This window comes from Anomaloglossus baeobatrachus, chromosome 3 (genome assembly GCF_048569485.1).
Source record: "Anomaloglossus baeobatrachus isolate aAnoBae1 chromosome 3, aAnoBae1.hap1, whole genome shotgun sequence".
Taxonomy (NCBI): Eukaryota; Metazoa; Chordata; class Amphibia; order Anura; family Aromobatidae; genus Anomaloglossus; species Anomaloglossus baeobatrachus.
Genome location: NC_134355.1, coordinates 150,844,194 through 150,857,042, shown reverse-complemented (window position 1 = coordinate 150,857,042; position 12,849 = coordinate 150,844,194). Strand labels below are relative to the sequence as shown.

Below are 12,849 nucleotides of genomic sequence, written 5' to 3'. Positions count from 1 at the left end.
GGGCCCCAGTGCTAGGGAGAGGGATGATGGGACACTTCCTGCACTCACCTGCAGCTTCACCATGCACTCCTAGCCAGTCCCTATACAGGTTCTGCACCTGTCGCTGAGCAGGATACCTGAAGCCCTGAGAGATATGAAATAACCATGGTTAGTGAGCTGGCAGGTGAGGATTGCTAGTCCCACCACTGCACTAATACATCAAGAGGGGAAGGTACAACAGACAGGGGAACCAACAAAGGATAAAGCCCAACTTCATGGCTGTAGTCAGGCACCAGGATTGCAGCCTACACTGCTTCACACAACAAGAGCTCCAGCAGCTCCTTCCACCTCGAGGCCTAGCTTCAAAATGAATCAGAATAACTGTGCCCTTTACTGGGAGATGTGACCACATACAGTATAGGGAAAGGGAGTGGCCACGAACCGAAAGCACCTGAGGCCAGGAGTCAGAAACTACTGGAAAGTAAAACTGACATTAACCCTTTCAGCAGCAAAGGAAAGGGAATACATTTAATGTGAGGAGTCTCAGATGGCAAAGAAAGACTCCGGCCCAGAACCTGTCACAAGCTCTAGATGCAGAGAGATGGCCGTGACACATATGTCCTGTTTACAAAGAACATGCTGTTGAAAAATTGATTTTTAAGCAAGCTGGAAAATAATTTCACCCAACGAATGAGCATTTTGCTTGATCGTTGGGTGATTGCCAGCCTATTTAGATCTGGAAACGAGAATTTCTAAAAAGATTACAAAAAAAATTACCAAAAATGGGAAAAATATATGTTTAATATAAAAGCGTGCTATAAACAGAAGGTAATATCTATAGTAAATATAAAAAGTAGCTTTAGTTTTACTGTAAAGTTTTGCTAGAAACATGACTTATCAGCTGCTGGATGGTAAGAGAATAAGATCTTTAATAAAAATAAAAGGCATTTTATTTACCTGGTGTAAATTATTTTTTTTTTTGTTCTGGCTTTTTTTTTCTTTCATTCGAGCACCTCTCCGATGCTGAGATATGGCTCCCTCCTCCCAGTGGATTGATATCTTCTATAATATATCTGATATATAACTGAGTGAGGTCCTCAACACTTACACTATGGGAGTCTCAAAAGAGTATATTCAAGGCAAAGGGGGCTATATCTCAGGAGTGAATGGGCTCAGTAACAAAAAATAAACAATGCCAGACTCAGGAGAAGAGGTACAAAATAGTACACATTTATGGCAATTGATAGGTGCTTTTGAACTATACTAAACCATTGTCTCAACGTTTCTAAATATTGTTAAGAGTAGTCGCGTTTTACACCACTAAAGCTGTTTTACCAATCTGATAAATTAGTTCTAATTTTATAATACACTTATATTGTCGTAAAAAATGGAAATCTAACCAGTGTTTATATGAGCTGTTCACCTATTTCAGCAACCCAAAGACGTGATTGGTCAAGCCAAAATCAGAGGCTGAATGTTCCTCCTGTACGGAGACCTCCAGCAGGTATGTGCATAAATTAAAAAAAAGCAGTTATACTCACAAGATCCTTTAACTTTGTATATAATCCCATTTAATATCACATTCAATTTTTTTAGTTCCAGAAAGTAGCAACGTTGCCCCCCCAGCAGCACCATTCTGGCCTGTAGAAACACGGGATACTCAAGGTAACCTAATACCTTTTATCTTTAGCGCTGTTATGAATTAACATATTCATCAATTCAAGAACGTAATTCATATTGAAATATTTTGCTATAGATCTTTTTTAGATGTAACTCTTTTTTTCACAAAAACATAATAACTGATGTGAAATCATAGGCTTTAAATATGAATTGGGAAGCCCATTTCTAAAAACAGTATTAGGGATTCTGAGTTAATAGATATCTCTTATTAAGGACCCACATTTAAAAGCCAGAACAATCAGAGTGTCTAACCATCTGGAGGACCCCGCATGTCTATGCATGACTCTGGCATTGTAGATTCCTCTGTGGTCGGTCCCAGCTTCACCCCCCCATACTTTACGTTTTACGTTTCATACCTCCCCACCAAAACCCATCCATATAAGAAAAGTGACACTTTAAGTTGGATAATTTGAGCACAGCAGTCTTTATTTTAACAAATACAATTAGAATGTTTAACAAGCTTTAACCATAAAATAAGTTTCATATGGTCCTTGAAGCTACAAAAACTCTGATTTCAAAAATACCCCAGTAAAACAAAATGACTCCCAGCTGTAACCCCAAAGACGCAGGATCACCAAATCTCAAGGGGTTCCTTTCCCAATAACAGATGCTTGGGACTCCACATTCCCTTGTTGTAAGTCCTTCCAAAACCACCAGACCAACAAAACAATCTTACTCAATTAAGGAATCTATCCTGATGACTCCCCCGGACCAATTTAGATCCAACTTCAAGGAAGCCGCAAGCCCATTTGCCACCATAACCCAGTAACTGATCATCAAATTTTTAATCCCCTATTAAATACCAAAATTAATAGAGGCAGGAGGGAGTCTGTGTCTCTAGAAACAGAGTAATTAAAATCCCCGTCCCCACACTGGTCTTAAAAGCTCTACTGATGCCCTACTCCTTCCCACTATAATGATCCCATCTTCCCTCCATACCACTGTCATCGATTATCGATTATCGTTTATCGATCTCTCTGCCACATATGATACTGTGTGGAGGGAAGGACTTTTATATACATTTTTGAAGGTGATTCCATGTAAGAAAATTATGTACCTCTTGAACAATATGATTGCAAACCGAACTTTCCATCTTATTATGGGCGATTCAACCAGTTGTAAGAAAACTTTAAACAACGGACTGGCCCAGGGATCAGTGTTGGCACCTCTCCTGTTTGCCCTGTACCTAGCTGATATTCCTAAAACAGTGTCACGGAAATTTGGATATGCCTAACCCTTGATAGAAGTCTAACTTTTAAATCCCATCTGGATAAATTGGCACAGAAACTGAAAGCACGCAATAATATTATTCAGAAACTTTGTGGATCCTCCTGGGGCTCGGCAACATCTGTTTTGAGAACATCTACTCTTACCCTGGTGTACTCTGCTGCAGAATACTGTGCTTCAGCATGGTTAAATAGCTGTCATGTAAACTTAATTGACACTCAGCTGAACAACTCTTTGCGTATAATATCTGGTGCTATTAGACCTACACCTGTTCACTGGTTACCTGTGCTGAGTCATATCGCACCCGCAAATCTAAGAAGACAAAAGCTCCTACTTAAAGAATACACTAAAGTAGGGAATAATGAAAAACTTCCAATACACCAAAATATCAGAGATGTTACAATACAACGATTGAAATCAAGACACCCACCCATCCGAACTGCAATCACCTTGCATGAACAAGACTTCGATTTAGAGGAGAAATGGCGAGAACTTTGGGTCAATGTAGTAGACGGTGATCCCCAAGTGTTCCCTAATTTACAAAACCCTCCACCAGGCTTCAATCTACCAAGGAAAACATGGGTTACTCTAAATCGTATCAGAACAAACTTTGCCGTCTGTGCAGATTTTATGTATAAGTGGGGAAAATATGACTCTCCAACCTGTGACTGTGGAGCAGATCGTCAAACTATCCAGCACATTGTTGAGGAGTGCCCCCTGAGATCCTACCATGGTGATAAGAAGGATTTCTATATTGTAAATGATAACGCTATTGCATATATAGAAAATCTTGATATTCAAATTTGATTTTTTTATCCTTTTGATATTTTTCAATCACTGTCTATTGTCTGGTGTTTATTTTTATATGATGGTAAGATATACGTTCATACGATTAAATTAAATAAACCACTGTCATGCCAGCCTCCACCCCCATTATCCGAGACTATGGCTTCTTCCTTTTCTCTACAAGGGTAGACTGTAATATTTTATTTTTTCTGTGGTGGCGTTGCAGAGAAACCGACCACTTTCCACATAGACTACAACTTGTCACTAGAACGTTTATCTGCATGACGAAACTCTCATTTTTAAGGCCCACATACACATTACACTAATGTCGGATGAACATGCCGATATGAATGGATTCACCAAACATGCTAATGTACATTGCAGCCCCAGACAATTTATTGATGGGGAAGAAATTGAGCCAGCATGTCTGATTTTGAACTACAGATCCTTTTATACTTGTGGAGGTAAGCTGCCACCAGACTAGCGACAGCACTCTCACAGACAACACTGGCTTGCTCCAGTGTATGGTAGAGCCGGGCGAGATGGCCACCACCGGTACTATGGGGCAAAGCATCTTTAGACTGATAGCCATCTCATCTTTTTTGGGTATCTTCAGGAGATCCTTGCTTCTAAAATGAATAACCCTTTTAAATATCCTCACTACATAGTGTAAGCACTCAGTCCTCACTGCAGTATATTTGTTTCTGTGCCTTTTTATTTTTCCTTTTTTTTCCTAGTATGTGGTCCTGAATATTTTATCTCAAGTGGGTGAAAACAGGAAAATGTTCATGCAGCTGTATGTTTTTAAGTTGTTCTAAACATAAACACAAGGAAAAAGATGTTTCCTTCAACGGTTACTTAAATCGCTATCTTATGCACTTTTCAATGAAGCTTTTCTTTTTCAATTTATACCTCAGCCACATTGACTTAGGCAATGATACAGCTGCATCATTGATGGTTAGTTTACGGAGTACCATCTACAAGGGCCACATTAAACATGATTTGCATGAATTTAAAATTCATTTTTTTGATCCTCAATCTGATATTTAATTACTTCTAAAGTTATATTTTTTGCATCTGGTTTTACTCAGGCCATCATTAGTGACTTTCTCAAATAAATAGTACACTGTTCACTTGAAAATATGCTCTATTAGCAAAGCACAGTTAATATGGTCAATCCACAAAAATAAAGGTGTATTTAGCACACCTGGAAGAAAAAGACATGAATCACACATCCTAAAATCATACTTTGCTCTAAAGCTGCTAGGCAAAAATGAAATACCTGAACATGAGGTTCTTGGTTTAACATTCTGATCAGACTGTATGAAGCCCATTGCCACATCACGGCGAACCTCTGAGTGGGTCCCTAATCTATGCCTCAAAAGTGTGGTGCCATGCGCCAATCGCCGCAGCGGCGATAATGCACCAGCAGGGTAGGTGACCTGGTGCCTCACAACACCCATACTGCAAGGCAAAGTCCCCATGACTCCAGGCCACACTGCCACACCGAAGTAAAACCACCACAACAATGGCCACCAAACAGCACCAGCACTCTGTGAAAGGAGCTGTAAACTCACCTTCCACAAAGGTTTATTTATACTGCACGATTATTGGGAATGAGAATTCCTAAGGACACTTGTTTCTTATAATTTTGCAGTGTAAAAAGGCTGCCTATCACCATACGAAAGAGCAAAAGTTTTGGGATTGCCTTAAAGATCATTGTTACTAAGATGGGCCACCGAAACCAATGGAAGGTTATGCACATTGAATGCTCTACTACAGGTTAATCAGAACGCATCTGAAGCACAGTCTACCTATAGAAAATGGCTAATAAACAACCAGTGATTGGGAAATACAATAGTTAAAGTTGAGGTGTTCCACTACTAATGTTTCCCTCTTTCATTTGTCCTAACTATTCCTAACTTACACTTTCCCAATATTTTTCTGCTACCTACCCTGCTCCTGTAAGTTGATCTCTCTGAGGCTCCTATATTCCTATGTTGATATTCTGGCATTGATCCTTCCAGTCTGGAGACTGGAATCTGACAAACTGAGCAGGACACATCACTGGTGTGGGGGCAGGGTTGCCTTTCTGTGAGTGGCAAAAGTCTGGGCATGCATGCCCAGATCACACTTCACTGTCTCAGTCTGCTTACGTTACTGTTCAGGTTCGCTCATTTCTAATGGTGACAAATGATCACGTTTGTAGTGGAACAGGTAAACATACATCTCATTTCTTGGGATTGATTATTTGGATCATTATGCTGTAGATACCTATTGTTATAAAAAATCCTAAAAATATTATTCATAAAATAGCAAGTTGTCCACCATTTATAGGACAGGCAATAACTTATAGATCACTTGGACCCCTAGTGACCCTGAGAATGGGGCTCTGGAACCCAAGAACGATGACTATGCACAGCTCCATCTTGAATAGAGCTCAAGTGAACATACTGAACATCAGATACATTCATTGTCTATGGGACTGCGGTGAAAAACCCTCAGTTTCCATTTCCTGGGTTCCATTGTTCTATACTCATGATCGTTATGAGTCCCAGTTGTTAGACCCCAGCGATCAGTAAATTATCCCCTATACTGGGGGAATAACCAATTACCTATGATGAGTATCCAACAGATAATTGGCATTTCATGAATGCATACATGACTTTAACATCTTGAAGTCTTTTCTGTTTATCTGAGCTGTAGACAAGAAAGTGACAATATGGCATATTTTTTTAACAATTGCTGTGTCACATTGACACCTGATCACAGTCATAACGCATTTTCATTTCTTTTCAGTTTCCAATCCCAGATCTAGCATGTCAGAATTTGACAGGTGGGTCTCCGGCTTCTCGCAGAGTAGTAAGTATTTTACTTTATCACACTGTTTCAAATGCATATTTTCCAGATTATATTTTAATAGACACATGTATTAGCAAACCTATCTGACCATTCACGTTAGGGGGCTTAACTGTCATAATAATTGATTAGTTGGCTCAGAACCAACACTGCTCACCATGTATAGACAAACTGCACAAAGGTGAAATGCTCAACTACTTACATTTTGTCACATCTCCTTTTTCCTTGCATTGTTGGTATATAGTACAAGTCAAATGTTTGGACACACCTGTTCATGCAATGGCTTTCATTATTCTTACTGGAACCTTGGAATTTGCACATTGTAGATGATTCAGAATAAAGGCAACAAAACCACAAATGAACACATATGATATCAAGGAGTAAAGAAACATGTGTGAAACAAACCAGAATATGTTTTAAACCTCAGAGTCTTCAAAATACCCCTATTTTACTCTGACGACAGCTTTACACACCCTTGGCAATCTCTCAAGCAGCCTCATTTGGTAGTTACCTGCAATGGCTTCCAAGAATCTTGAAGGTGTTCTTCATGACTGAGCACTTGATGACTATTTTGCCTTCACTGTCCTGTCCAACTCATCCAAAACCATCCCAGTTGGGTTGCGGCTAGGAGATTATGGAGGCCTGTGTCGTAACTAGAGTTTGATGGGCCCCTATGCAAACTTTGGACTTGTCCCCCCAAATCCCCCACATGTTTCTCAGATTTCTGTATATGTATATATACATTAAGCATTCTAAATCCTATAAAGACATAAAAATTGCCTTCACTCCCCAGCAATGTCTCCCACCCTGTTCTAATGTAACCAATCCTGGGCTCTTTCCTGGTAAATATATCCAACATCCTAGTATATATGCCCTCATCCTGGTAAGTATGTCCCCTATCCTGGCAAGTATGTCCCCAACCTGGTATATATGTTCCCATCCTGGTATATATGTCCCCTATCCTCATTAATATGTCCTCCATTTTGGTATATACGTTCCCATTCTAGTATATATGTCCTCCATCATAGGCCCCATCCTGATGTATATGTCCCCAATCCTGGTATATATATTCCCCCATCATAGGCCACATCTTGGTATATATATATCTCTAAAAAGTGCAAATACCAGCATCCACAAAGTTAATTAAAACATCACATTTAAAACCCAAAAACGTTGTACTCACCCTCCCTGGCTCCCTCATAGTATGGCGTCCTCCTGTGTAGCCGGCGCACAGTGGCCAGCAGCTTTCATCAACGTCCGTGTTATGATAACGGGGACGCCAATGAAAGCTGTTGGTTTCTGTTTGGCCAGCAGCATGTATCGCAGTGCAGTGACCTGACGGGTCTCTGCGTCGCTATACATTTCAGCTAGATGTGTGTCCAAGGGCGCACATCCAGCTGAAGCAGACTCTGGGATCGGCGGGCCCCCTGCACCTCCAGGACCGAATGCAATCCCTATGACCGCAATTGTTCTGTCCCTGGTGGAAGCGATGTCATTTAATAAAGCATTCTTCCCCTCTCTTTTGGTCACATAAGCCTTATATAGCCTAGAGGTATCTTTGGGGGTCATTTTCCTGTTGCAACACAAATGATATTCCCACTTAGTGAAAAACAAGTAGGATGGCTTATTTTTGCAAAATGAGGTGGTAGTCATGCTAGATAAGTATGATTTAATTTGCAAAAAATCAGCAACAGTGTCATGAGAAAAGCACACCCACATCATCATACCTTCCCCTCTCTTCCATGCTTCATAGTGGGCACCCCACATGTAGAAACCATTCTCTCACATTTTCTACTTTTGACATTGACATGCCAAAAATCTCAAATTTTGATTCATCAGACTATAGCACAGATTTTCATTGACCTACTGTCCAGTCCTTGGGTTGGTTGGCCCAAATAATTCTCTTCTGCTCATTTGTGGTCCTCAGTAGTGATGAGCGAGCACTACCATGGTCAGGTGGATGCAGTTGGATGCTCGGGCAGGCTCGACTTGTGTTCCGAGTATAATTGAAGTCAATGGGGAACTCAAGCAGTTTTCTGGAAGATCTTCTGGAAAAATTCAGATCAAATTCCCCAATGACTTCTGTTATACTCAGTACATGAGACAAGCCCGTCTGAGCATCCATTTGCTCATTACGAGTATCAAGCACTTGAGCATGGTAGTTGTAGCAATATGTATATGCTGTATGTCCCCTAGGGGCCTCTAGGGGTCTCTCTTCTTGTATGTGTTTACAAGCAAGTGGGAACTCGCTGGTACTGCAGACAGAGTGCAGGCAGCAGAGAGAGATGTTATGGCTGACAATACCACCTAATAAATAGCCTGAAGATCTCCACTGAGTGTGATTACTGAGAGACACAACAACAGAACAGTAGTGCTTGCTCATCACTAGTCCTCAGTAGTGGCTTCATTGCAGCAATTCAACCATGAAGTCCTGATTCTTGCTGTCTCCTCTGGACAGTTGATGTTTAGATGTGTCTGCTACTTGATGTCTGTGTATCATTGTCACTAGGGTTTCCTGTCCTGTGGAGACTTGTGACAGGTTTGAAATCTGAATGTCACATTGCCGTGAGACTCTGTATATTAAGTATATTTAAATTAAGCTGATTTTGGTGCTACAAGGGTTAAGGACTCTTTCTTTGGTGGTTTCTTGTTAGTTCATCTCAAGTGCAACTGGTTTGTAAGACCACTCCCATTCCTTTTACATTGTCTCACCTGATGCCAGTTATAGTATTGCATCCAAATTTGAACTGACCAACGTTGAAGGAGGAAGTCTGTGGAACCTCTTGGAGCTGTGTCACTTGCAGCCTTGGTGTTGGGCTGAAGCAGTGAAATTGCTGATCTCTAGCCTCTTGCAGCCCTGGTGTTTGGCTGCAATATTTGGTGCATATCCTTTTGTCTATTCCCCCTGTCTGTCTAACTTCCCTTGTGTTTTATTACAGTAGTGGTGACGTCTAGTGCACTCACCGGCCTTAGCACTATACAGGGTGAGTGGAGGGACAGTTAGGGAGTAGGCACATTACGGCGATGAGGTGAAGGACTCATATAAGGAAATTAGGGGAGCTCAGGGCTCAGACATACCTTAGTGTCAGGAAGTTCCCACGACCCCCACTCCCTATCATCATGGTCCTCCTCTCCCTTTCCATCCCTGTTGTAACCTCTGTGTTGCACTGTGCTCTGGGTGTCCCCTTGTCCTTTTGAAGCGATGGTCAAGGAACCACTGCAGTGCAGAGTAAATTACGGCACAAGACAAGACTACAGATCAACAAAATTTATTTACAGGCGGGAACACTCAACTGCTGCGAGGCAGCGGGAAGGGGGTATGAGGAATTGCAGAAGTAATAAACAAGTAAGTGTCTTAGCTGAGGCAAACTACAGCCCTCAACTGTCACAAAACAAAGTGTGAACAATACAGAGCATCAAAAATACACTTCGCTACCCTACGCTACAATCTGACTGGCCACACGGTTACCACGCTCTAATGACTGCGGCCTACACTACACCCTAACCAAGGTGCACAAATGCAGATTCACGGTACCTTTGTGAGAAACCGTCTCTCCGGGGACAGCATGGTTCGTTGGCGCTCACTTCTCCAGGCGAAGCAAAAGGGAACTTTTCTTTTCTTCTGGTACCTGGCAGCTGGGTTCCTACAGGCAATGTCTTCCCTTCTTATGGGTCTTGACCTGGCTTAAGTCTGGGTTCTCTCACAGTCAAACTTGCTGAAGTTTCGCAGTTGGCACAGTGTATCTTCCCACTCCGTGCTTATCGGATTCTCCTCAGGCAGCGTCCCACAAGATTAAACCATGTCAGAGGCACAACCACTACTATCTTTTCCTCAGTCCAGTCCCTTCTCACAGACTCTTTCCCGCACTTTTCTGCTGGGATAAACCACACACCGTATAGAGGAGGGAAGGCGTCGGTCAGTCCAACACACATCTGGAACAGGGGGCACTGATCCCTTAGTTACTATAAGTATTTAGTTCTGTCCTTGCCAGCAGCTGCATATTATTCTTCCTAAGAAACCTTCTATCCATTCCTATGCATATAGCTATAATACATTTATGGTACAGCATAGTTTACAATTTAAAGTAGTCTAAAACACACATTATGCAATACACTTTAATACAACACTTTGTAGGAGTAGGGATATCCTGACCACCTCCTACACTTGCGTGAAAAACATTTATGAGGGCTATTATATGAGGTAATGTCAATTTGCAGTTATTGTAGCAGAAATAATTCTTCTGCATTTCCTGAGGCAGTCCTCATGAGGGCCAGTTTCATCTTATGGTTTTGCTGGCTGCACTTGAGGACACCTTCAAGGCTCTAGGAATTTTCAACACTTTCTGAAGGGTAGTGATTTCAACGTTTGACTAGACAAACCTGTCCTTCGGAAAGCCATTCCAGGTGACTACCTGAAAAAGCTGCTGGAGGGAATGGGTGTCTAAAGCTGTAATCAGAGTAAAAAGTAGTTTCTTTGAGAAATCATAGGTTTATCACATATTCTGGGGTTTTTCACATGTTTCTTTACACATTTTTTCTATATGTATCATTTGTGGGTTAGTTTCCATCTGCCTGAATCTACAATGTGCACATTCAAATATTAATAACAAAAAACATTACATGAACAGGAGTGTCCAAACATTTGACTAGTACTGTGCATCTGTAGTATTATCTAATTTCTATCTCTTAATAAAAGCTTCAACATTTACCACTATAGTTTGTGCAGTGGAATATCCCTGTGAATATACAGTATACTCAGATGTATAATGTAGTAAAGGTAAATAGCTGTACAATACATGGAGTACATTTACAAACTTATTCCGGACATGTGCGGAAGAGAGAAAGGCAGTATTGTTAGAAAACACATCTAATCCAGACAATCAGCAGTACAGAACAGGTAGATGGCAAGTAGAGATGAGAGGACGCATTGAAGTTCGGTGGCTTCATCAGGACTTCAGATAAAGTTCAGTTTGGGACCCGGACTTGACCTGAACTCCAGTGGAAGTCACTAATTGGGCAGTTCAGGTCTCCACCCATATGCAGCCAGCCATAAACACATCACTTCTGGGGGCAGGTGGGCAGCGTTTTGCCAATCTTTTTTTTTTGCTGCAGACTACATCCGATAACACTGTTGTTACCCCCAGTGCGAGCCGATGAAAGACTGCAAGCGGCTAACACTGGGCCGAGCACTGAACTTACCAGAGCATAGCGATGCTCACATGAGTGGTTTATACATCCAAACTCCGAATCTGAGCTCTGTTTTCTTTGTAAAGTCTGTGTTTGCTACGAACACTGAACATCGAACCTCAGGTTCACAAATCTCTAATAGCAATACATAATGTATAGTACAGGTAGAGCACAGAACTGGACAAACAGCACAGATAGAGTAGTACATGGCATATAGGACAGGTATAGGACAGCTTGTCACATATACCGTAGTACCGGAGGTAAGTAGTACAATATATATTGAGTTCAAGCAGAGAGCAGAACATACTGTATGAAGTAGTACAGGTAGAGTTCAGTTAATATAGCACCGGAGGTAAATAGTACAATATACATTGAGTACAGATAATAATGAGCAGAACATGGGAAATAGGAAAGGTTGCGAGCAATACAGTACTTTAAGTACCTGTGGGAATTAAAAATAGTCCCCATCCATTTTTATTCAATATTTAGAGAGACAGATCTGAGTGATTGAGATTGATTTAATCAGATTTTACTTTATTACAGATCCAAGAAATGGTGATTCAGAAACAACCTGGAAAGTTGTTGAAGAGGTGCCAGAAACGAAGGGTAATACATATATTAGAACTATTATTAGCATTACAGTATTAGTAACATTATCTGAGTAAGCACAATTAATCATTTTCTCATCTTTCCCCATTTTCAGTTCAAGTTAAACCAGAGGTTAAGGTCGATGCGAATCCAGACCCATGGAGAGGATTTTCAGAACCAGGTTTGTTTCATTTCAAAATATTGACTTAAAGAGGTTTTCTAGTTTAGAAAACCTACTCTCTTAGGGGTACTTTACACGCTGTGACATCACTAGCGATTGCTAGCGATGTTGAGCGCGATAGCTCCCGCCCCCGTCGCTCGTGCGACATTTGGTGCTCTCTGCTGTAGCGAACATTATCGCTACGGCAGCGTCACACGTACATACCTGGTCAGCGACGTCACTGTGAACAATCCCTCCCTCAAGGGGGAGGTGCGTTCGGCGTCATAGCGACGTCACTGCGGCATTACTAAGCGGCCGGCCAATAGAAGCGGAGGGGTGAAGATAAGCGGAACATAACATCCCGCCAACCTCCTTCCTTCCGT

General features: G+C 41.4%; 1 protein-coding gene across 2 annotated transcripts in view; it reads left to right on the top strand.

Moving 5' to 3' along the window:
• The window catches only part of VIT (vitrin), a 124,126-nt gene that overhangs the window by 72,708 nt on the left and 38,569 nt on the right, over positions 1-12,849 (top strand). For both annotated transcript variants that reach the window (XM_075339527.1, XM_075339526.1), the window contains exons 15-19: positions 1,412-1,483; positions 1,576-1,644; positions 6,472-6,534; positions 12,262-12,324; positions 12,422-12,487. In XM_075339527.1, the coding sequence (XP_075195642.1) occupies positions 1,412-1,483; positions 1,576-1,644; positions 6,472-6,534; positions 12,262-12,324; positions 12,422-12,487 (333 nt within the window). The remainder of the gene's footprint in view (positions 1-1,411; positions 1,484-1,575; positions 1,645-6,471; positions 6,535-12,261; positions 12,325-12,421; positions 12,488-12,849) is intronic.